The sequence below is a fragment of the Urocitellus parryii genome, chromosome 2 (genome assembly GCF_045843805.1).
Source record: "Urocitellus parryii isolate mUroPar1 chromosome 2, mUroPar1.hap1, whole genome shotgun sequence".
NCBI classification, from domain to species: domain Eukaryota; kingdom Metazoa; phylum Chordata; class Mammalia; order Rodentia; family Sciuridae; genus Urocitellus; species Urocitellus parryii.
The window spans coordinates 115,135,256-115,161,783 of NC_135532.1; the positions used below are offsets into that span (position 1 = coordinate 115,135,256).

Here is a 26,528-nt window from a genome sequence, read left to right on the forward strand (position 1 = left end):
CTTGAGAGGCTGAGACAGGAGGATTAAGAGTTCAAAGCCAGCCTCAGCAAAAGCAAGGCACTAAGCAATTAAATGAGACCTAGTCTCTAATAAAATACAAAATAGGGCTGGGGATGTGGCTCAGTGGACTTGAGTACAATTCCTGGTTACCTCCGCAAAAAAAAAAATTATTATTATTATTATTATTATTATAGCAGAGAGCTCCCTTATCCCTTTCATCAGGTGAGAACACAAGATGACAAAGAAGATGACTATCTTTGAACCAGGAACTGGATCCGCCTATGCCTTGAAGTTCTCGGCCTCCAGAACTGTGAGAAATTTTTTATAAGCAATCTCTCTATGATATCTTTGTTGTAACAGCCTGAATGGTCTAAGACACCACAATAACATGATTTATGTCTTAAATGTGTTAAATGAGGTAAAGGTTTGTAGGCTCACTTTTACAGTGTTTTTCCTTTGGTATTTAATTACTGGGAAAAAATGTGCATATATAATATACATATTATATATATAAGATTTATATAGGTGATGTTTTATTTATTGGTACCAGAGATTGACCTCAGGGGCACTTGACCACTGAGCTAAAGTCCCCAGCCCTATTTTAAATACTAGATAAATACTAGATAAATTTATCTAGTATTTTCTATTTTATTTTGAGACAGGGTCTCACTGAGTTGCTTAGCACCTTGCCATTGCTGAGTCTTGCTTTGAACTTGTTATCCTCCTGTCTCAGCCTCCAGAGCTGCTGGGATTACATGCATTCGACACGGTGCCCTGCTATAGGTGATGTATTTTCTGTGCATTACAGATAATGTTACTTGTCCCTAAAGTTTTTCTCCCTTATCATTGAATAATGTATACACATTAACTTGGGTAAATGCATGAAAATTTTTTCCAATATTTAGCTTTAGTATCTTATCTTATTGTTTGTAATTTTGGCCGACTTGGACCCAGAGATTTAACCACCAAAGATGGAGCATTCTTCTATGTAAAGAGAAATATTTGAAAAAAAGAGATTGGGGGGGTATTGGGGGTTGAACTCAGAGGCACTTGACCACTGAGCCACATCACCAACCCTATTTTGTATTTTATTTAGCGACACGGTCTCACTGAGTTGCTCAGAGCCTCATCATTGCTGAGGCTGACTTTGAAATCAAGATCCTCCTGCCTCAGCCTCCCGAGCAGCTGGCATTACAAGTGTACACTACCATACCTAGCAAGAGATTCTTTATTTAAAACATGGATATGCATCATCAAAAGGTCTACTAATACACAATTTAAAAGGACAATGGACATTAATTGATACAAATATATTAAAGACATAAAAGAAAAACCTACTTCCAGAGATCACACACTATGTGATTCCACTTGTATATATATTTTTTTCTTTCCTATACTGAGACTGAATCCAGGGGTGCCCTGCCACTGGGCTACATCCCCAGCCCTTTTTATTTTGAGACAGTTCTTGCTAAGTTGATCAGTCTGGCCTGGAACTTGTGATCCTTCTGCCTCAGCCTCCTGAGTGGCTGGGATTACAAGCATGTGTGGGAGGCCACCATCTCATGTGACTAGCATTTTTCCCTCCTGATCGGTTTGAGGCACTGTCAGTCACTCCGGGTGATCTGGCTACTTTTAAGCCCCGATCTTAAGGGTACTAAAAATGCAGCCAAATGTGTCTTCATGCATAGACATGCATTCCTACAATCCCATGGGTCGAGCTACACTTGCCTGTCCTTTGTGACAAGTACCCCTTTGCCCTGTTTGGGACAGAATGTTCCATGGAAATGCTCTTTGTGTGTCCCCTTCTCTTGCTCTGCCTTTAGGTGTGGCCTTCCTAAATGTCAGTCAACCTGCTGACAGCAAACATCATGAAGCTAGATTCAATCTCTTGAAACCTGACCACTTGCCTCATTTGAATGGCTTCTCCTCAATATAAGGGGTCAGCACTCACTCTCGCTCTCTCTCTCTCTCTCTCCCCCCCCCGCCCACGCCACGACCCTTAAGATCAGAGGAGCCTTCACAGGACCCCCAAAGAAAAAGGTATCTCTGTCTCATGTGTGGTTATTTATGCAGCGCAGTTCCCCTGGAGTGACCCTGAGTGTTTTTTGTCACCAGGAACATGACAAGCATGCACCTTTGCACCCAACTTAGGCAGCATATTCAAAGAACAAAATGGAACAGATTAGGGCTGGAGTTGTGGCTCAGTGGTAGAATGTTTGCCTAGCACATGTGAGGCACAGGGTTCAACTCTCAGCACCACATTAAAAATACATAAATAAAATAAAGGCATTGTGTCCATCTATAATTTAAAATCTACAACTTTAAAAAAATGGCACAGTTTAGTGATTTCCAAAGAATGGGAACACTTTGGTCCAACTATAAAGGTGTGGCACTTGGGTTGGGGATGTGGCTCAAGCGGTAGCGCGCTTGCCTGGCATGCATGTGGCCTGGGTTCGATCCTCAGCACCACATATAAACAAAGATGTTGTGTCCACTGAAAACTAAAAAATGAATATTAAAATTCTTTCTCTAAAAAAAAGGAAATAAAAAATAAAGGTGTGGTACCATAAAGGCACAGCACTTAAAAACAGAGCATAAGGGGCTAGGGTTGTGGCTCAGTGGTAGAGCACTTACTTGGCATGTGTGAGACACTGGGTTCCATCCATATAAAAATAAATTAATTAAATGAATGTATTGTGACTGTCTACAACTAATTTTTTTAAAAAATACAGCATAAGGGGAATACACACCAACCAGTGCATGTAAAAATTGGTGCAATCTAAATAAGGCTAGTTATTAGTCTAGTTAATGTTTTACAGAGATCACTTCCTGAGTTTATTGTACTGTAGTTATATAAGGTGTTGTCCTAGGGGAAGCTAGGTGAAGGGTACATGGAATTCTGCTACATTTGCAATATCCTGAGAGTCTAGGTTTATTAAAATAATAAGGAGTTGGGTGAGGGGCAAGAAACAATAGCTTATTAAATATTTTCTTATCTTTGAAAACAAAACCATATGCTGACTATTCATGGTCTCCTATGTTGCTTCCTTTAATCCTCCTGATGTCTTGTAAATATTATAAACTCTCATATTCCTTGAAATTGAGAGTAAGATAAGTAATTCGTCCACGGCACAGTTACTCTTAGAGATAGATAGCATTTGAGTCCAGAATGTTGTATACTCCACTTATGGGTTTTTAAACTCAATCCTGATTGGTCTCACTTATATGACACCATAAGCTATTCTTCTCTTTGACAAAATTTAGAAGATTTTAATAGTTGTCATTTTCTGCTTAAAAAAAAAAAAAGACTCTCAAATTCCTGTGGGGTAAACAGCAAAACAATTAAGAGGAATCATCTATGGTTGGAAGCACACATGTACGGGCAGCATATGTATACAATTACAATTGTTAAGGTAAAAATGTAAAGTATTAAAGTGGAAAAACAATGTATTATTAATACCAGGTTAAGCGATGTCTGAAAATTACACAATCGGGGATTTAATAAAATTCTTGGGCATCACTCAACTATTAAATCTGATTTCTCAGTATCCCCACTTCCAAGACCTTGTTATGCTTTGCCAAGAATTCTAAGAAAGGGGAGCCACTTAGAATGCCAAGGATGCCAATGGTGACAGCTCACAGGATCTTCCACAGTGGCACATGGAGAGGTGTGATACGTCTCAGAACCAGACCGCCCCAGCCCGCGGGGGCTGGGGACGATCATCAGGGTTCACATATTCCTTCCATCGCGCCCGCAGCTGCAGGCAAGCCTGGCGTCTTCGGCAGTTGCAGTCACTCCATAAAGGCCACTCTGCCAGGCTTCTTCCCACTGCTCTGGGGCACGGAGCGACCTGGCGTCCTGACTTGTACCCTCGGGTCCTCTCCCCCTACTGGCCCACACAGCAGCAGACCCCACAGCGCGAAGCCCCACAGCGAACTTAACTACACCCACGGAGCCTTAAATGCTGCCAAGAGTACCGCCCTGCGGCCACCGCTGGCCAGCGCTGCCCGTGCCCGGCGTGCCCGTCACGTGGCGGAGCAACCCAATGAGCGAGGCCCACGCAGTCCAGACAGCCGCATGCGCTCACAGAGCCTCCGCGGTACGCCGGCGTTAGTGCCCCTCGAAGGTCCGGACCGCAGGGAATAAGGGTTCCCACGGAGCATTGTTTCCGAGCTAGGTCGCGGGAGCGTGTCCTGATTGGCTAGTTCTGGAGGCCGGGAGGGGACCTATTTGAGAGAGGGACCGCTTCCTGAAGCTTGAGGCAGGAAGTTATCTGTTCTTGGGAGTCCTGTGGAGAAAGTCTTCTTTGCCGCACTGGTGGCGGCAAGGGCTGGAAGTGGCGGGGTGCCGACCGTCTGTCCACACATCACCACGGCCGCCTCCTCCAGCCCCGAGCCCGGTGCGGCCGCCCCGGGGGCTCCTCCGGGATCCCTGAAGCGGCTCCGAGGGGCGCGTCCCCAGGCGTCGGTGCCGGCTCGGGGACTGGCTGCGCTCTTGAGCGCTCGGGGCCGCAGTGGGAAGGACCCCCGCCTCTCCTGGAAGCCCGAGGCCCGGGTCCACAGCGCCCGCCTTGGACCTGGGACCCGACGGAGCCAACACGCTCAGCCCGGGCCCGCCGCAGGCGGGGCTCTGCCTCGTCTCTGACATGTCGCCCACTCTCTCCCACAAGGACAACAGTCGGCAGCGGCGGCCAGGGACTTTCAACCACACTCTGGACATGAAGAGCGGCCCCCTGCCGCCGGGCAGCTGGGAGGACAGTCACCCTGCCTCAGCGGGCGGGGAGGGGGACCGGGAGGCCCTCCTGAGGGACCCCAACCCCGTGGACTTCCCCAAAGCCCCGCGCGGCTGCCGGGCCGAGCTCAGCAGCATTCTGCTGCTGCTGTTTCTCTACGTGCTCCAGGGCATTCCGCTGGGCCTGGCAGGCAGCATCCCGCTCATCCTGCAGAGCAAAAACGTCAGCTACACGGACCAGGCCTTCTTCAGCTTCGTCTTTTGGCCCTTCAGTCTCAAGTTGCTCTGGGCCCCGTTGGTGGACGCGGTCTACTTTAAGAACTTCGGTCGGCGCAAATCCTGGCTGGTCCCTACACAGTACATATTAGGACTCTTCATGATCTACTTGTCCACCCAGGTGGACCGTTTGCTCGGGAATACCGACGGTAGGACCCCCGACGTGGTCACTCTCACCGTGACGTTCTTTTTGTTTGAATTCTTGGCCGCCACGCAGGACATCGCGGTGGATGGCTGGGCATTAACTATGTTATCCCGAGAAAACGTGGGCTATGCTTCCACCTGCAATTCCGTGGGCCAAACCGCTGGCTACTTTTTGGGCAATGTTTTGTTTTTGGCCCTTGAATCAGCCGACTTTTGTAACAAATATTTGCGGTTTCAGCCTCAACCAAGGGGAATTGTTACTCTTTCAGGTAGTGTATTTAAACCATTTCGCTAAGTCTATCTTAGGTGTCTGGGTCCCTCGGACAGTGTGTTTGACGTCGCAGGGAAGCTCATTATTTAATTTGCTGGAAATCTTCGCGGTAGATTACTCGAGGTGTGTTTTCTGTCCGGTTAAAGCGGGCTTTGAAAGTACAATAAAGCCGAACGACTGCTTGTACAGCAGTGGTAGTTGATCAGTACCCTACAGTGAATAGGGAGAAGCAACCCAGAAAATAACAAAACTCTCAGTTTAGGGACCCACGGGCACTTGTTTGAGTCTCAGATGCACATTTTTTTTTTAAAAGGCTAGCTCGTGGGCTCACATTTTTACCTTTGGGTTTTGTGGGATTGAGATTTCCAGCTCCATTCAGATCCATTCCCACCCCAGTCTTGTGCCGGTTGTCCTCATCTAGCCTTCTAGTGAATGGAGCAGGGTTGTTAATTCATTCACCCATCATTGAGTCGCTCATGTGACAGGATTCAAAGGGCCTCCTGTGAATAAGACACAGTCCCTGTGCCAAGGAATGGAGAGATGGTCCATTTGGGGGAGCCTAGAGTTGCCAGTCATTGACTGCCTGCTGGAGTGGGCATTGCATTGCAGATAGCAGTTATTTTGTTCTTTGCTGGATTTTTGTTTAGACTTACTTAATCTTTTGAATAGCTGTTTTAGTAACTATGGAATTTGAACTTTTTTCTCCAGTAGATTCTAAAAATAGTTTACTTTTTTATTTAACTTACATGTAGCGCTTCTATTTTGGGGTTTAAACATTTTAGTTTTATTCTCCTTCAAATTTTTTTCAGTGGATTTTTTTTTGGGGGGGGTGGGCAGGGGACAGGGTTTACACGTGCTAGGCAAGTGCTGTACCACTGAGCTAAGTCCCTTGCTATAACCAATCATTTTGAGGAACTTAACAAGAAAAAATCATGAAACAAATGAAATTGTTTAGATAATTAAAGAAGAGTTAAACATACAGGCACTGTTTAGAAAATCTATTAAAAGGAGGCATAATTTTTTTAAATTTTGAATATGTTCTGTGATTACAAAGTAGTACTTGAAAAAGTAAATTTAGAACAGAAAAGCTAAGATGAGAGTAGAACCCTTTAGACACAAAGCCTTATTAGGCTGAGATTGGCTTTTTTTGTACCTTCAGGGATCCAAGATAATCCTGAACTCAAAAAATAGGCTTTCTGGTTAAAATACCCCTTGGAGTCGCTGCTCAACTCATTCATACAATCAAAGAGCTCCCTGGACACTGAACCTCTAAAGGGAAACAGTCTCTCCTGGAGCAGAAGCATTGGGGTTTCCTCGGGAGCATAGTATAGTTGAGCAAGGGACTGGGCCAGACCTCAGCAGCACTGCTACTTGGGAGGAACCACTTCACCTTTGTATTAGTTATTAAAAATACAATTCAGATTCTTTGGTCAGGTTCCCCCAAATTCTTCTGAAGTGTCCATGTTCAACTGCTTGAGCTTTGTTTTGGCAACCCCCTACCAGAAGTTGCTTATAGGCTGTTCTTCACCTTGTTTCAAGGCTGCAGAACAGAAAGTAGACTCTGTTTTGAGGAGGTGGAGTTAAGTATACATTTATTTTTTACTGTGACTTGTTCAGGACCACGTTTTACAAAATACCTTGTTTCCTTTATTGTTTCTGGAAAGGAAAGTTATATTAAAATTGTTTTGTTTGAACATAGAATAGGTTTTTTAAATTATGGCTTATTTTGAAAATCTTTGAGTTTAATTCAAATATGCTAATACCTTCCAAAGTAAGGTAATATTCAGAGACAATTGTTCTGATCAAATGGCTTAGAGAAATTTCTGGAATATTCACATTCAAAGATTCCTTATTAATGAATGTCTGACTTAAATCTAACCAAAAACTGCAACATTATTCTTTGTACATTTTCATTATATAGTGTTAACAAGCTTAGTTGCAAATAAAATACTTAAGCTATTTGTTAAAAAAAGAAAGAAAGAAAGAAAGAAATAGGCTTTCTGGTTTTCAAGAATCCTTAGAGGCGAAGAGAGACCTTTCAAGCTGCAAGAAATGATGAAAGTAATCCAGAAGAACATAAAGTTTTATTACTTGAAAAGTTCATATATTTCATTCTTTTATGTGTGTGTATATATATATATATATATATATATATATATAGAGAGAGAGAGAGAGAGAGAGAGAGAGAAACTGAAGTCAATTGATTAGAGAGAGATAGACATGTACTGGTAGTTTGTTTTCTGAGTCCTTATCTGGTGCTTTTCCTATAGTTGGTAGGATAGGCATTAGGAAAAACCTTGAAACCTAAACATAATCATTTGCTGACTGTACTTTCCTACCAGAGAAAAGCAACACTGTAATTCCTGATGTCTAAACACTGTAAGTCCTGATGTCTAAACAACCTGCTGTGGAGTGCCTTATTCCAGAAATGACAGATTGAAGTTTTTGTGTTAATTTTTTTAACTGTCTAGGCCATTTACTCAGCACTAAATGCCAGTTTGGTGCTATCCAGGTGGTAGGTGTTATGATTTAATAAACCCCGGGAATTTTCTGTTCCCAAGGAACTCAGTTTATAGTGAAGATTTGTGAACCAAAATGATGAAGTGGGTAAATGGATAATGTAAATGAGTCAACTGAGTTGGTGCGAGAGTTTATGAATTGGAGGGGACAATGATGACATGAAAACCCATACCCCTATAAAGGTAAGAGTTTCAATTCCAATAAATTGTTTTCTTGTGGCAGTAGGATCCCAGGATTACTAGATCTTATATATATTCAAGAAAAGCTGGAAATTCCCTTTATGCAACTAGGCCTTCTTTTTAGAATTGAGGCAGGACTAATTGGCCCATTACTAAATAGACCAGTTATATATACGGAAGTACATCATTTAGCATCCACATCTAAGGTTAAAACATTACCTTATGTTCTCAAAAAGGCAAAAGTATACAAATGGAGAACAGATCTGTAGTTTTTAGCTTAGGGTTGTGGGTGGAGAGAAGTTAGGTAAGTATTAGTGGATAGCATGAGGGAGTTTGGGAGGTGATGAAATTGTATCTCCCCCACCCCCCATACTGGGGAATGAACCTAGGGGTACTGTACACTGAGCTACATCCCAGCCTTGGTTTTTTTGTTTTTTGTTTTTGGTATTTTGAAACGGGGGCGGGGGGGGGGGTGTCTGTAAATTGTCCAGGCTGAACTCCTACTTGTGATTCTCCTACCTCAGCCTCTGAGGTAGCTAGATTATGGTTGTGCACCACTATACCTGGCCTCTTCTGTATCTTGATTATGGTGGTAGTGATTTGAAATCTCTGCATGTGTTAAAACTCACACAGCTAAACACCTAAAAGTTCAATCTTTAAGTTATTTATTTATTTATTTGGGACCAGGAATTGAACTCATGGGCACTGGACCACTGAACCACATCTCCAGTCCTGTTTTGTATTTTATTTAGAGGCAGGGTGTCACTGAGTTTCTTAGTGCTGAGGCTGGCTTTGAACTCATGATCCACCTGCTTCAGCCTTCCAAGCCACTAGTATTACATGCATGCACCACTGCGCCTGGCAAAAGTTCAACTTTAATGTATAACAGTTTAAAAGTAACATTTATTTTTTAAAACATTTAGAAAACAATTCATTATCTTAAAAGCTAATGTCATTCAAAGTATGATGATACAAAACTCTTGTGTTTAGCTCCCTTTTTGTCTTCGATGGAACAAAGTAATCAATCTGGTGGATCTTTTTGAACTTATTTTCAAATCTTGGGGCCTAAGTGGTAAAGTGAGATAAATGGAGGAGTGCTGGGGTTAGACATTAGAAACCAAAAACCCACACCCCAGAAGGAAAGTCTTATAACTTTTTTTGTTTAAATACAAAGAAAAGAAGAAATGATATTGTGTGTTTTCTTGATCAAGTAAAGAACTAGAAAATGCTTTTGTGTGGTTAGTTCATTTACAAAATACACTGTAAATTTAAAAATTATTTGTCTTATATCTTAGTTTGAATTTCACTTCTAATGGTGAGAATTAGAGGCCAATTGTGTTAGCCTTTACTATATAACTTTATCAGAGTAAGAATCACAGTGACTAATTATAAGCAGTATCCTACTTTCATGTTTAGTGTACTAAAAAACTATAATCTGAGAAGGCAAAATAGACTTACCTAATACAAAGAGGTGTTCTGTTTCTAGAGAATTAAAAATGTGAAATATAAAATCCCTAATTTTACCATTCTTTAGACACAATTGTGAATAAATCTTGCATTTTATACTTGTTCTTTAATTTCATTCTTTTCCTTCTTTTTGGGAATACTGTCTATACTGGCTAAAATTCAATGGTCATTCATTAAACTGTAGAATAGGTGATTGTAACATGCCTAGAGATTTCTAACTTTTTTGTTTGAATTCTAGCACAATCTTAGAACTTTCACCTATATAAACTTTCCACATATTTTTTAAAACTTATATTCAAATAATTATAGATTCACCAGAAATTGTAAAGAAGTGTTTTAGAAAATCTCATGTACCCTTCTTGCTTCTTGTCAACATCTTACACACCTAGAGTATAACATCAAAACCAATAAATTGATGTGGATACAATCTGTGGACCTGGTTCAGATTTCACAAGTTAAGTATGTACACACTAGTGGTGTGTGTGTGTGTGTTTAAGTGTGTAGTTTTGAGCAATTTCATCCCATGTCCCAACGATAATCAGCTGTGATGGTTCCTTATAGGATTCCTTTATGTTGCCTCTGTAACTATCCATTCTCTTCCTCTCCACCCATCCCTAAATCCTGGTAGCCATTAATCTGTTTTTCATCTTTATAATTGTCATTTCTTAAATTAAATCATTCAGTATCCTTTGGAAACTGACTCTCTTCATTTGGCATCATTTCTTTGAGGCTTCTCGAAGTTGTATGTATTAATGGTTTCTTTTTATTTCTGAAAAGTATTTTATTTGCTTTTTTTTTTTTTTTTTTTACAGTACTTGAAGTTGAATTCAGTAGTGTTTTAACATCCCCAGCCTTTGTCTCTTTAACTTTTTTGAGGCAAAGTCTCATTAAATTGTCCAGGCTGTCCTTGAACTCATGATCCTCCTACCTTAGCCTCCCATGTAGCTGGGGTTACAGGCATGCACAGCCAAGTCCTGCAGAAGTATTTGTTAGTATTTGCCACAGTTTTTTTTTAGTAACACATTTATTGAAGGAGTTCAGTTCAGTTAGTAACAGATCTATTGAAGGAGTTCTTTCTAGTTTTTGACTCTACTATCTGAAAATAAGTCTTCCTTTCCCTGGGAAAAATGTCTAAGATAACAGGTGCTGGGTTGTATGGAAAGTCCATTTTTAGTTTTGAAAGGCCTTGCCAAACTATTTTTCATAGTAACCGTGCCATTAAATCTTCCTGCCAGCAATGAATGAGTGATCCAGTTTCTTTCCATCCTTGCCATCATTGGTGTTCTTGTTTTTTCTTTTAGTGGTCTGATAGTTACATAGTCTGTTAATTTTATAGCACAATATAAGTTGTAATAAAATAAAATACTGGAGGGTCTGGGGTTATAGCTCAGTGGTAGAACACTTGTTTCACACGTGTGAGGCACTGGGTTCGATCCTCAGTACCACATAAGATGAATAAATAAAGTATTGTTTCCATCTACAACTAAAAAAATTTTAAAAATAAAATACTGGAATAATTACATGAATACTGTCTGAAGAGGATGAAGTTGCCAAACTGCAACTGCTGATTCCAACCTTGAATCTTGATGTGATGTGAGTGCCAACAGTTTTATAAATCTGACTTCAGCTCAAAAGATTGAGGGATGTCATATTGTACAAAGGTTGTAAAAGTTGATGCAAGAACCTCCTGTCATAGCTTCAGAATAGAGATATGTTTTTAGTTAAATGAATTTTGTGTCTGGCCAGAACAGTGATTTACTAACATGTATTCAGTAATAAAAGCAACAGAGTTAAGGTAACTTGGAAGCATTGAGTATATTGGCCTCTTAGCCTCAGTCCTATGTGGTAGGCTGAGTTTGAGTCTAGTGGAATGACATGCCCCTTAATTGAAAGCCAGCTGCTTCAGTTGGTGCTTGACTAATGAAATAATAATCTCTTCTACCTCTGGAGGAAAACCCAACATTCTTGGAATTAATGAAATAACATGTGATTGCATAAGTTGTACCTTCCTGCTGGATTAAGAAATATAAGAAATTGGGATGATTTCCAAATTAACCCTTTATTTGAGATACATGCTGTCTTTTAGAAACCTAACCCCTCAAGTAAGAGGAGTACGTTGTATAAACAAAACAGTGTGTTGTTTGTTTATTTGTTTGGCGTTGGGGATCGAACCCAGGGCCTTGTGCATGCAAGGCAAGCACTCTGCCAACTGAGCTATATCTCAAGCCCCAAGCCAAACAATGTTTTGTGTGAGTTCTCTTCAGTGGCTTGGCTATTTTGAACAATGTTTAAGGGAGAGATTTGTGGAATAAAAGAAAGGTCTATTTCTGCTAAATTTCAGGTGAGGGCCCAGGGTCAGACTATAATATTACTGCTTCAGTTTTCTCTGCTGTGAAAATGAGAGCCTTGAACTGGGTGGGTATCCAGACCCTTCATGCCCTGACTGGTGGAGTAGAGCGTTACCAAAACCAAGAAAGTGAAAGGAATGCCTGACTGTTTATTTAGATTAGAAGTTATCAGGTTGCTTTCCTACCATTGGCTTCTGAAGGACTGAAGTTAATTTCCGAATTGTTAGAGCTGCAGGGAGGGAACCTGACCTGAGCCAAGGCAGGTTGTATCAGTCAGTGCTGCTTATTTTTTCTCTCTTCCAATGGTGGAAGAGTGATTCTACACCACAAAAGTCCAAAGTTCTCAATGAAAGCCTTTAAAACTTTAAAGTTTTTTCAAAGTATAATGTTTTATCATAAATCTTGGAAATTTTCCTTCTCCAATATATTGTTATTGCAGTATTTCCCTATAAATTATTGAGAAAGCTACATGTGGGTTTGGTAACTCATGCCTGTAATACTGTGGAGGCTGAGGTAGGAGGATCTCAAGTTCCAGGTTAGCCCAGCAACTTAGCAAGACTCTGTTCTCAAATAATAAAAAGGGATGGGAGTGCCTCCTGGAATCAATCCCCAGTACTCCTACCCACACAAACAAATAGAATGAATTCTTTAGGAAATTTGTTTATTCTATGGATTGGCATTCCCTTTGGCATACCACCATATGGAGAGGAGGAGATGGGGGGGTGTGATACAAGTAGCCAGTTTAAAGAAGTTCGGTAGCATCCATGTTCCAGACCTCATGGTTGAATTAACTAAAATGTATACCTGTTCTTTTAAGGGTATCTGGCTGGTAGAAAAGAGTCTCCTTGCTGTGGGTATATCTGAGCATCTGGTCAAGTAATGGAAACATTCTTGTTTTGAGACTAGACCTGAGTTTGAATCACACCTCTGGCACGTATGGTTCATGATCTTGTTTGTTTACAAAGTAGGAATAATATATTGTCTGTCTTGGTCAGAGGTTTCTAAAATTTAAATGAGATATCCTTGTTTTTCCCAGTGTTTATGTAATAGACACTCAGGTGCTAGTTTTTGTATGCTTTTGGTCTCTGATGAATGTTACATGCTCTTAATTTTTGCATTGGTAGGTATACTAGGTAAGATCTTATAGCTACTTTACAGGTCTTCGTTTAAAAATCATATTTATGAAACTTGAACATCATCAGCTTTGACATCTTGATCATATGTTTATATATCAATGTTTTTGCTGATAAAATGCATGTATCAAAATTAACCAAATTGTTAATGATGCAGTATTTATATATTTTTAATAATGATATGTCTTTACAGTGATTGTTATATCATGCTATGGATGTTCTCTAACATCAAAGTAATATGAATAAATAATGATTTGCTGGGCAGAGCGATGCACGTCTTTAATCCCAGCCACTTGGGAAGAGGATCCCAAATTTCCAGGCAGCCTGGGCAACTTAGTGAAACCCTGTCTCAAAATAAAAAGTGTTGGTGGTGTATATAGTTCAGTGGTAGAGCATTTGCCTAGCATTTGGGAGGCCCTGGATTCCGTCCCCAGTACCACAAAAGGAATCAATAAATGAAAGAAGAAATACATGAATTTTAAAATAAATAATCTAGTGATCATTATTTAAAATAAATGTATTCATAAACTTCTGGGAGAGGCTAAACTGTTCATTGGCTATTGGTTTTTTTTGTTCTTGTTTGTATGAGGTATGGAAAGCCCTTGAATTTGGGCTCTAAATGATCCATTGTCGTCAGTACTCCTTTCGTGTGTACTGATATTTTTTCCTCATAGCACAAAGAAATTAAGAATAAATTTAGCTGCAAGCTTTACTGAAACCTGTTTGATCTTATTCCACACCTGTAATCCAAGCTACTTGGGAGTAGAGGCAGAAAAATCACAAGTTCAAAGCCATCCTGAGCAATTTAGCAGAACCTTGTCTCAAACTAAAAAAGGGCTGAGGATGTAGCTTAATGGTAGAGTGCTTGCCTAGTATATGTGAGGCCCTGGATTAGTTCTCGGTACTGCCAAAAGAAAACAAAAAGAAGAGAGGAGGAGGAGGAGGAGGTGTTTATTTCCCCTAGATAAATAGAACTCTTAAAGTAGTATATAACTGGCAAACATTTTTTTAAACAATTTTTATGTCAATTTTATTGAGGTACAATTAACATACAGTAAGACTTGCCAAATTGTGTGTGTGTGTGTATGTGGTACGGGGGATTGAACCCAGGACCTTGTGCATGCGAGGCAAGTACTCTACCAACTGAGCTATATCCCCAGCCCTGGAAAACATTTTTAAAGATTTATATAGAAATTACTAATTGGAATTTCTAGTCACAGTGAAAGTATTATGTATTTTTTTCAGAACTTAACAGCTTCTGAATTGCTGGGATTACAGGTGTGCTCCACTGTGCCCGGCTTATTTTGAGACTGGGTCTCTCTAAATTACCCAGGTTGGCCTTTAATTTATGATCCTTCTTTCTCTGGGATTATAAGTATGTATCATCAAGCCTTAAGAAGATTTTTTAAAAATTTTAATTTATTTTTTCCTCACATTTTTTATTAGTGTATTATAGTTGTACACAATGGGATTTATTGTTACATATTCATACATGCACACAATATAATAATAAACATCAAAAACATTGGACAGTTTAGAAACGAAAAATCTAATGTAAATAATCATCAGTTGCTTATTGTCTGCATTGTTGTAATAAAGAGCTGAAATGGTGTGTGTAAGTATAACTGATGAATCTTCTGGGATATGAAGAACATCTCCTACCCCCAGCCCTGTCCTTGTTTTATTCAACTCAGTCAAGCTTTTTCCATGGTAAAGTCTTGCATGCCTATTCTGGATCTGGGTATTTTAATGCAGATTTAGCAGAAGTAGGACTGTTACTTGTTGTGCCTCATGTGGGGCCTAATAGATAGGCACCTATATCACTTGATTTTTAAAAAAATTAAAAAAAATTTTTTTAGTTGAGGAAAAGTTGTAAACAGAATTATTTAGCATCAATGAAGTTATGTCATTTCAAAAGTTAATTACAGATTTAAAACATTCTTAATTTCAGATTTTCTTTTTTTCTGGGGAACTATATTTTTAATAACAACGACATTAGTTGCCTTTCTGAAAAAAGAAAACAAAGAAGTATCGGTAGTAAAAGAAGAAACACAAGGGATCACAGATACTTACAAGCTGCTTTTTACAATTATAAAAATGCCAGCAGTTCTGACATTTTGCCTTCTGATTCTAACTTCAAAGGTAAGAAACTGATAAAGCAAATGTACCATTCTGTTGTAATTACCAATATCAGGGAATAGTTTCAATAACTTTTCATATAAGTTCCTTTTCACTGCCATTATAATTTAACAACAAAAAAGAACATTTTTATTAAATGTATTTTAAATGACTTAATGAGGTTATCAAAAATAATTTCAAAGTAAGATAAATGTTTTGGGATCTTGAAAAGATTTATGTCAGTGTGAAGAACTGCTGATTTATTTAATTAACAACATTAATGCTGGGAGTAGAAATGAATGCCTTAAAAAAGCAATAGTTGGGCTGAGGTTGTGGCTCAGTGGTAGAGCGCTCGCTTAGCACGAATGAGTCACTGGGTTTGATTCTCAGCACCACCTAAAACTAAAATAAAGGTATTGTGTTCACCTACAACTAAAAATATATATATTTGAAAAACAGCAATAGTTCTGTACTGTTATAACAAGTATACCATTAATTCTCGGGTAGTGAAATTATTAACTGAGTGTTTTACAAAGGTGTAGAAGTGTTTGAATATTAGAAGCCTGTTTAAAAATCCATTGGATTGTTTTTTAAAATATTGAAAAGAAATAATCATAAAATACATGAGATTACTGGTGACTTAGTCTGTTAAATGTCTCTGTTTTATAGTTCTGAAATATTTTTACGACATGTTAAAAGAAAGGTAAGTATAGTTTATTGGAGGGAGCTTTGCTACTGGAGGGATTAATATTCGTTAAATCTGGAATCTTACAGAATTTTTTTTTTTCTCCGTACTGGGGATTGAACTCAGGGGCACTCGACTACTGAGCCACATCCCCAGCCCTGTTTTGTATTTTATTTCGAGACAGGGTCTCACTGAGTTGCTTAGTGCCTTGCTCTTTGCTAAGACTGGCTTTGAACTTGCGATCTCCCTGCCTCAGCCTCCTGAACTGCTGGGATTAAAGGCATGTGCCACCATGCCTGGCAAGATTTTTATTTTATCTATGTAAACCTATCTTCATAAGCACTTTATTGCTATCTTTTGATCCCTCTAGAGGGATCAAAATATTATAGCTTCCTTGCTTTCTTCTTGTTTTTTGTTGTTCTTTTGTTGTTTTCCACCATACAGGGGATTGAACTAGGTAGGATTTCCCACTAGGCAAGTGCTCTATTTCTGAGCTACATCCCCAGCTCTTTTTTAAAAAGCTGCTGCTTCTTTTTTTTTTTTAATGGTGCTGGGGATTGAACCAAGAGCCTAGAATATTCGAGGCAAGCTCTCTACCAACTGAGTTATATCCCCAGCCCTAAAAGTTTGGTTTTGAGACTGGGTCTCATTAAGTTGCTGAGGCTAGCCTTGAACTTATATTCCTCCTGCCTCAAAACCTCCAGAGTAGCTAGGATTACAGGGTGCACCACCATGTCTGGCTTTGCTTTATTTATTTATTTATTTATTTTTATTTTAATTAATTGTACATCATAGGATTCCCTTTGATACATTATATATGATGGAATATAATTTCTCATTCTTCTGGTTACCTCGATGTATTGACTTCTTTTTAATAGACATATTGGCATTAGTAATGTGATGACTTTTTAAAAATTTGTCTAATTAGGTACGCATGATAGCAGAATGCAGTTTTATTCATTGTACACAATTGCAGCACAACTTTTCATTTCTCTGGTTGTACACAATGTAGTGTCGCACCATATGTGCAGTCATATGTACCTAGGGTAATGATATCCATTTCATTCCACCATCTTTTCTGCCCCCATAACTCCTCCCTATCTATCCCTCCCCTTTGCCCAAAGTTCCTCTAATTTTCCCATGCCCCATTCCCTTATGGATCAGCATCCTTTTATCAGAGAGAACATTTGGCCTTTGGTTTTTTGGGATTGGCTTTCCTTGCTTAGTATGATATTCTCCAACTTCATCTACCTGCAATGACATAATTTTATTTTTTTTAATGCTGAGTAATATTCCATTGTGTGTGTGTGTGTGTGTGTGTGTGTGTGTGTCTATATACACACATGCACACATACATACATACATACATACCACGGTTTCTTTATCCATTCATCTATTGAAAGGCATCTAGTTTTTTTTCCCTCAGTTTAGCTATTGTGAGTTGAGCTGCTATAAACATTAATGTGGCTGCATTATTATAGTATGCTGATTTTAAGTCCTTTAGGTGTAGGTGGAGGAATGGGATAGCTAGGCCAAATGGTGGTTCCATTCAAAGTTTTCTAAGGAATCTCCATACTGTTTTCCAGATTGGTTGCACCAATTTACAGTCCCACCAGGAATGTATGAATGTGCCTTTTCCCCAACATCCTCACCAACATTTATTGTTTGTATACTTGATAATTATGACTTCCTTAACAAAAGACTCCTAAGTGCAAGAAATCAAATCAAGAATAAATAAATGGGATAGACTCAAACTAAAAAGCTTCTTAGCAAAAGAAACAATCAATGAGGTGAAGAGAGAACCTATATTTTGTGAGCAAATTTTTGCCACATGCACATCAGATAGAGCACTACTCTCCCGGATATATAAAGAACTGAAAAACTTAACACCAAATAAATGGACTAAGGAGATGAAAAGATACTTCTCAGAAGAAGCTATACAATTGATGAACAGATATACGAAAAAAAAATTCAACATCTCTAGTAATTAGAGAAATGCAAATCAAAACTACTCTTTAAGATTTCATCTCATGGGGCTAGGGATGTGGCTCAAGCCGTAGCGCGCTCGCCTGGCATGCGTGCGGCCCGGGTTCGATCCTCAGCACCACATACCAACAAAGATGTTGTGTCCGCCGAGAACTAAAAAAAAAAATAAATATTGAAAATTCTCTCTCTCTCACTGTCTCTTTAAAAAAAAAAAAAGATTTCATCTCATGCCAGTCAAAATACTTTTATTTTAAATAGTGAGTTTTTTCTCCTCTTTAGTGATAGGGAAAGAAAGTTTAGAAAATGCTGAAAAGTTCAAGCAAGATAACATTACCTAAGTAATCATTTAGAAATTAATATTACTGTGCATATCTGTAATCCAGTGGTTCGGGAGGTTGAGGCAGGAGGATCAAAAGTTCAAAGCCAGCTTCAGCAACTCAGCAAGACCATAAGCAATTCAGCAAGACTCTGTCTATAAATAAAATACAAAAAAGCTAGGGGTGTGGCTCATTGGTTAAGTGCCCCTGGGTTCAATCGTGGGTCCTAAATAAATATTTTTGGCATGTTTTCTTTTAGCCCTCCTTTTTTTCTTTCTCCATATGTGTGTACACATATGTGTGTATAAATACGTTTCATATATATATTTACACATATACTTTAAAAGTAGAATTGGATCATTGTAATTTTTTAGTCTATTCAAAATATATTACAGTATCATTAAGTGGTTTTTGAAAGCATGCTTTTTATAGCTACAGAATGGCTATGATGATAGTTTGCCCTAATCCACTCGGTCATTTTTCTGTTATATATTCAGTTTGTTTATGTTTTTTTAATTATAAAATGCACCATTTTTGTGTTTCTTTTTATTTAGTGTTCTGAATATTTTTTCTAATATTCTTCAATGGGCAGCTAGTAGGTCAGAGAATGTGATTACTCAACTGCTTTGCAGAAGGTTGTACTAATTTTTACTGTGCCTAGCTATGTGTAAGGAGTTGCTTTAAAACCATAGATTTATTTTTCTTGCTTTTAAGTTGTATATATAAATGGACTATACAATGTGTAGCCTCACGTCTAATGCTAGTGTTCTTCATCGCAACACAATAGTGCAATATGTGCAGTTTATTCATTAATATTTATTTATTTTTTATACTGGGAATTGAAGAAGGATCCTTTACCACTGAACTCTTCCCAGCCCTTTTTATCTTTTATTTTGAGCCGGGGTTGCACAAAATTACCCAGGCTGGCCTTGAACTTTTGATCATCCTGCCTCAGCCATCCAAGTCACTGAGATTTCAGGTGTGCACTTCTACGCCTGTCTTTGTTGTTGTTTTTAAGAATTAATCTAACTGCATCATCCCCCCCCCCGAAATTTTATTCACTCTCTCAATGACATTACAGTGAAACATTAGATGTCCTTAGGAGCTTTGTTGTGATCTATTAGAAATCATCAAAAATATATACATGTGGCAGCAACACCTCATTTCAACTGGACTTCTTGGACTTAAAGGTCTTTCTTTTAAACTTAAAATATACAATTCAGTAAGTGTAAATTTTTCTTTTCTTTGTTTTTTTAAGCTTTTTTTTAAGAGAGAGAGAGAGAGAGAGAGAGAGAGAGGGTTTTTTTTATTTATTTTATTTTTTACTTCTCGGCAGAAACAATATCTTTGTTTGTATGTGGTGCTGAGGATCGAACCAGGGCCTCACGCATGCCAGGAGAGCGTGCTACCGCTTGAGCCACATCCTCAGCCCAAGTGTGAATTTTTCATACTGTTTATTGTAGCAGATTGGACTTTTTTGAAGTGGAGACTTAATTATAATCAGAGCCATGTATAATTACTACAGATACTAAATTTTCTGTTGTTTTTATTAAACATTATTAGTAAAACAGGATCAACTGTGTCTTATGTAACTTTTTTTTTTTCCCCTCCCCAGATTGGTTTTTCAGCAGCAGATGCAGTAACTGGACTGAAATTGGTAGAAGAGGGAGTACCCAAAGAACATTTAGCTCTACTGGCAGTTCCAATGGTTCCTTTACAGATAATATTGCCTCTGATTATCAGCAAATATACTGCAGGTCCACAACCACTAAATGTATTTTACAAGGCCATGCCCTACAGGTAAAAATGAAAACCTTTGTAAAGGTTAAAGTGGGAGCATTCATCAGTATCACTGATATGAATTTAGCATGTGTGGGAAAAGGCTTGAAAAGCATCTTTCATGTCAGTGTCATATATATGCACTTTCATCTCTTCAACGGGTTTCAGATACAGCCGTCTTCCATATGATAAGCACATGGATTTTTGTTTGTGTTTTTTAATCTTAAATGGAAGTCAACTCAATGCTCTTTTTTTGTAGATTGCTGCTTGGATTGGAGTATGCGCTCCTGGTGTGGTGGACTCCTAAAGTAGAGCACCAGGGAGGATTCCCTCTGTATTACTACGTCATAGTGCTGCTGAGTTACGCCTTACACCAGGTGAGCTTTCTGTGGTTTTCCCTGGAGGTGAGCTGTTCTGTGCCAAATAAAGAAGGTATTTTTCTTTAGCTGCCTTAAAATATAATACATGTTATTATTTCAGCATGGGTCTCAAACTGAAAAAATTAGTTGATTGTGAATTTTAAAACTTAAAGTTTTTTTTTGCTGGGGATATAGCTCAGTTGGTAGAATGCTTGCCTTGCATGCACAAGGCCCTGGGTTCAACTCCCAGCACCATAAATAAAACAAAACAAAACAACATAACTGATAGCTTTTGATGTAATGAGAGTTCTGTTCATGATAAGGAGCTTCTTATTTATTCATTGATTCATTCATTTATCTTTTAAGAAAGATGTTGTTTGACTTTATATTTTATTAGAGAGTTTCCTAAAGTGTAGTCAAAGAAATTCAGATAACCAGACACTTTAATGGGGAAAAAGGCACAAGGCCAGATAAATTTGAGAAATGATGTACGACATTTTGGATCTGATTCCAAAGCCAGTTAATTTTACTCTAAGTATTCCTGTCTATCCCTAGATTTGGGTTCTTTCTTTCTTCAATTTATAATATCTTTTCTTTCTGAAAGTATTGAAAACTAATGATGGTCACTGGATTAAAGGCACTAGGCTATGGTTTAGATTCTGTATTGAAAGTTACTGTTTACTCTGTGATTTTGGAAGCTGCATGTTGAGCTTGGTTTTCTTGCTTACTTGTGTTTATAATCCCTAAAAGAAGTTATCTCCCCTTTGCTCTAGCCTTGCCTAAGCTTCTGTTGCAGAATGAAGTATTTTGTTCTGGATGCAAGTGATTCATGTAAATGGCAGAGCCCCAGCAGTAACTTTGGAATTCAACACAGTTATTGCTAATATATATTTCAAAGTCGTTGTTACCTTGTCTAAACCCTTTCAAAGTTATATTTACTAAGTTCTTAATGTAGTAACAAACACCTAAAAATATGGCTACCAATTAATCTCAGTAGTGTTGCTTTTTGCACACAGTTAAATCATTTAGGAGAATTCCAGTAGTGGATCGTGTCAGATAGTTTGCTAAATCATTGAGGTCTGGCTAGACTTTTTTTGTGTGTGTGTGTGTGTGTGCTTGCCCATACTTAGTTAATGCTAGGCACATATGTATTTTAAAAGAAGTGGCTTATTTGTTTTGTGGTGCTGGGGATTGAACCCAGGGCCTTGTGCATGCAAGGCAAGCACTCGGTACCAACTGAATTATATCCCCAGCCCAAAAGAAGTGTTTTAGCCTGGGTGTGATGGTACACACCTGTAATCCCAGTGACGTGGGAGACTGACGTAGGAGGATCACAATTTGAGGCCTCCTCAGCAACTTAATGAGACCCTATTTCAAAAAATAAAACAGAGCTAGAGATACAGCTCATTGGTGAAGGATGCCTGTGTTTAATTCCTAGTACCTCCTATCTCCAAAAAGAAGTGTTTTAACTCAGTCAATGCTTCACTGTGCAGATAAAGAAAACCTATGTTGTTACCATCCCAAAATTATTTGTTTGACTTTAGATTTCATTAGAGACTTTCCCCAAATGTAGTCAAAGAAATTCAGATAACCAGATGTTTTTTTGGGAAAAAAGGTACAAGACCAAGTAAGTTCAAGAAACGATGCATACCAATTCTGTAGTAAATAGTGCCTTACTCATCCTTTAACAAATATTAAGTGATCACTGAATCCATGCCAGGAACAATTCTTTGTTGTTTTTTTTTCTGGTACTAGGGATTGAACTCAGGGGCACCTGACCACTGAGTCACATCCCCATCCCTATTTTGTATTTTATTTAGAGATAGGGTCTCACAGAGTTGCTTAGTGCCTCGCTTTTGCTGAGGCTGGCTTTGAACTCAAGATCCTCCTGCCTCAGCCTCCCAAACTACTGGGATTACAGGCATGTGCCACTGCACCTGGCCCAGGAACAATTCTTAATACTGAATATAGCTAAGAAAATCATGCCAAAATCTTGCCCTTAAGGAAGTTATGTCCTAATGACAATCAGAAAGCCTGCAGTGAAAGGAACCTTTTAAATGTCGTGTAACTTGCTGGGTGTGGCAGCACTTGCCTGTAATTCAAGTGACAGAGGCAGAGGTAGGAAGAGCCTAAGTTTGAGACCAGCTTTAGCAACTATCTTAAAAAAAGAAAAAGGGCTAGGGATGTAGCTTAATGACAAAGCACACTGGGGTTAATCCCCAGTACAGATGAATGAATGAATGAATGAATGAATAATGTAATGTGTCTCAGTGTTTCAAGGAATATTCTTAGAAACAATGTTTCCATCTTCCTAAATAGAGGGTTTATTTAAGCCTTTTAAGTTCTGTTTGCTTTTAGGAAGGTTTTCCTCTTTAGTTTTTTTTTTTAATATGTTTTTTATATATAGTTGTAGATGGACACAATTCCTTTAATTTAATTTAATTTTTTTAATGTGATGCTGAGGATCGAACCCAGGGTCTCGCACTTGCTAGGCAAATGCTCTACCACTAAGCTACAACCCCAGCCCTCTCTTTAGTTTTTTATACAAATTTTGAAATGCTATTTTCCTTCTGTATGTGTATAGGATAAAAAAAAAACTATTTATGTTTCTTTGAGTGTTTACCTATATAATACATGTATGTGCATAAATACATATATGCACACGCATAACAAAATAGTATGTATTTAGGTACAGAAATGACATTTTGCTGTATGCATCCTTCAGTGTACCCATCACTTTCTGTGTTGTGCTTCCTGGACTGCTCATGGTGGAGTTAATCTCTCATGTTTGTACCCTAGTGGTACCATGTGTGCACTTCTGTTTACAACACTGCACCTTACCACAGCTGTTGATTCCGTTTTCTCATCTGTCGTACATTTTTCAGGCACAAAAGGACTGTTTCTTACTTGTATTGCCATAGTCTTAAAGCCTGGCTTATAGTATGTGCTCAATAAATGTTTGTTGAATTGAGTTCAGTAAAGATAATAAAAATTAGTTTTCAGGATCATGATTTTGATGGTGTTTGGTTTGGTTTTGGTTTGGGGATGTGTGTATGGCACTAGGGATGGGACTCAGGGCCTTACACATGCTAGCTAAGCAATCTACCATTGAGTTATATTTCTAGCCTGATTTTGATGTCTTTAATTTGGATCATAGCTTTATAAGTAAAATTATAGGAAATATGGGTGCTGTGTAGAGGTAGAGCATGTGCTTAGCATGTTGGAGGCTCTGGGCTCAATCCCCAACATACTGAAAAGTTTTACATTTTTCCCTAGATTACATTGTACAGCATGTATGTTTCTATAATGGCTTTCAATGCAAAGGTTAGTGATCCACTTATTGGAGGAACATACATGACCCTTTTAAACACTGTGTCCAATTTGGGAGGAAATTGGCCCTCTACAGTTGCTCTTTGGTTGGTGGATCCCCTCACAGTGAAAGAGTGTATAGGAGCATCAAATCAGAATTGTCGAACACCTGATGCTGTTGAGGTAAGTATGTTTTGATTTTTAGATAATATTAAACTAATATTGACATAACTTTCTCATTTTCCTCTAGAAGTACTGTGTACTACATCTTTTTTGAAAAATCACGTTTGCATGTAGTTTCTAGAAAATGTAAATGGAGGCTGAGGCAGGAGGATCCCAAGTTCAAAGCTAATCTCAGGAACACAGTGAGGCCCTAAGCAACTTAGCAAGACCCCATCTCAAAATAAAAATGGGCTGGGGATGTGGCTCAGTGGTTAAGTGCCCTGGGTTCAATCCTTGGTACAAAAAAAAAAAAAAAAAAAAAAAGGAAATTTGCCTATAGTTCATCTGTCACAACTTATGTAACAATTTCTGACAGCCAGACTAGATCACTTTAAAGATGCTTCTCAGCAAAGAAGGGACGATCTCTCTCCCTCTCCCCACCATGAGGGTAATGATCCTATACAATAGATGTTGAGTAAATGCATAAGTAATAGCTAAGTTTTATAATAATAAGAAAGGGAAAAATTCACTGGGTAGTCATATAACAATTGTAGCTAAAACTGAATGGTGAGTGGTTTGTTGATAAACTATTTCAAAGTAGCATTAGTCAACTTCTAGAGTAAGTTCATTGAAAATTTCTTCACATTTCCAGATATGAAAAGCTTCATTTTGAAAATGAGTATTGCTTATAGCAAGAACTGAAAATTGTTTTCAATCCTGTTACATTAGCATATTAGCATAATTAGCATATTAAGAACATTAGCTTATTTTGCCATTTGAATTGAATGAAATATTGAAATGTTTTATCAAAATGTATTTTGATTAATCCTTTTAATTAAAAAGTAGAAACTTTAATTACTGGCTTCCTTCCATTTTGAAATTGTGGAACACTCTTGATTATTTCTTTTTTAACAGCTTTGCAAAAAACTTGGCGGCTCATGTGTTACAACCCTGGATGGTTATTATGTGGAATCCGTTATTTGTGTTCTTATTGGATTTGGTTGGTGGTTCTTTCTTGGTCCAAAATTCAAAAAGTTACAGGATGAAGCACCATCTTCATGGAAGTGCAAGAGAGGCAATTAATGCACATGCTATTGGACATTCTAGAAGGTAACCATAGTTTAGTTTTAATTCAGAGAGCTATGATAATCAGTGCACAGGAGTATAAAATAATATTTTAAGCAAGGAAATTATTAATATAAAATGCCAAATGTTGAAAAGTAGTAACTTTATGTATGATCATTTTTTTTCCTTGTCTTTTCAATGTATTTAAAGTTTTCTTAAGGTCAGGAAATTAGTTCGGAAACAGCTACTCTGGCCTTTTTTATTTGATCTATGTCTTTTTAATTTACTGACCAAAGCATGTTTTAAACTGCAATGCAGTAGTCTTCGGTGGAAACCATGCAGTCAAGTATTGTTCTCAGTACCTGTCATTGAGCTGTATTTAAAACCACGGTATAGCATATTAGATGGAAGAGAACTTGGTATTCAGGTTCTAACTACAATTAGTTTGATTTGTTGGCAGTTAAAGTCTTACTTGGAATTATAAATTGGTTAAGTTTTATGTGGAATTTGCTGAGAATATAGACTACTGAAACATTATTTAATTTAGTTTTTTTTTCCTTACCATATCCACATTGTTCAAATGAATCTGTGTTAAAAAGACTATTTTAAATGTATTTCCTGCTTTTGTAAGCATTAAAGATTTATAAGATTATTCAGACTATTTTTTATAAAATGAAAGCTATGATTTTTAATTTATTGATTTCTCCTGTTCCTACCCTGATTTGGGGGAAAATATTTTGATTCCTTGTTAACTTTTACCCTAAAAATTAAATATTTTTGTTTGTCACAAGTGCTTCAAGGCACACAGACAGCTATTGAGGGGATCAAGTTTAGTCTTGTTTGTATGTTCATGGCAAAGTTTTGAAAATAAAAATTAAATATTATTGTTCCAGTGTTTTTTTTTTTTTTTTAAATTACCAAGAGGGGGAAAGACAGTAAAACTTTACACTTAACTGAAATTTAAAAGAGTAATATGTTTTAAAGAGCAGAGACATTTTGTGCCTTTGACAAATAATGTGGTAGGAGAAAATTGAATGTTTCTTAAGCACTTTACTAATAAAAAATATCTCATAATTACTTTATGCCAAATCAGGTACTGTATTTTCATTTATTAAAATCTTATTTGTGCACTGTAGTTACCAGTGGAGAGTTGCTATTCCAGAAGACTTAAGCTCTAAGTACATTAGTGATTTCCAATCTATAATGTGCACCCAGTGATAAGGGTCTTTGCATATTTCTTGTTGGGTTGATACTCTAACTCTTTAGAAATTACAAAATTTCTTTAAAGGTTAGGGCAAATAGATTGGGTTATAAATCTTAATACTTTTATGTTAGTAGGAAATATATATACTAACTCCTGATTTTGTTAATTTTATGACATAGGTTGAATTTTAGAAAGGGGTTTTTATAAGTAATGGAGGATAAACTGGGTGGGATAAAACAGCTCACGCTGAAGAAAGATGGGGCAGTGGCCTCTAGAACGCATGCATTGCCATTGGAAAGCCTGTATTGGGCATCACAGTCAGATCCTGAAGAATCACCCGGAAAAATACTCACCCTGGAGGCAAGAAGGCTACACAAAGCCATGGACTACAGACAGTACTTTGTGACATGGTTGTCCATTATTATGTATTATAATCAAAATGTTTACTTGAATAAAGAAAAATCCACTTAACTA

The 26,528-nt window shown here is 38.0% G+C and overlaps 1 protein-coding gene across 3 annotated transcripts; it reads left to right on the forward strand.

Annotated features, from left to right (window-relative positions):
- The first annotated feature begins 4,252 nt into the window (after positions 1-4,252).
- Positions 4,253-26,528, forward strand: Slc33a1 (solute carrier family 33 member 1). Of its 3 annotated transcripts, XM_026392930.2 has the most exons (6): positions 4,253-5,421; positions 15,022-15,212; positions 19,792-19,976; positions 20,215-20,332; positions 23,591-23,806; positions 24,701-26,528. In XM_026392930.2, exons 1-6 carry the CDS (start codon positions 4,647-4,649, stop codon positions 24,866-24,868), a joined length of 1,653 nt encoding a protein of 550 aa, XP_026248715.1. In that variant the 5' UTR covers positions 4,253-4,646; the 3' UTR covers positions 24,869-26,528. The 3 variants fall into 3 exon arrangements, with proteins under 3 accessions (XP_026248715.1, XP_026248717.1, XP_026248718.1); XM_026392933.2 differs by lacking the exon at positions 15,022-15,212 and having other exon boundaries at positions 5,194-5,421; XM_026392932.2 differs by lacking the exons at positions 15,022-15,212; positions 20,215-20,332.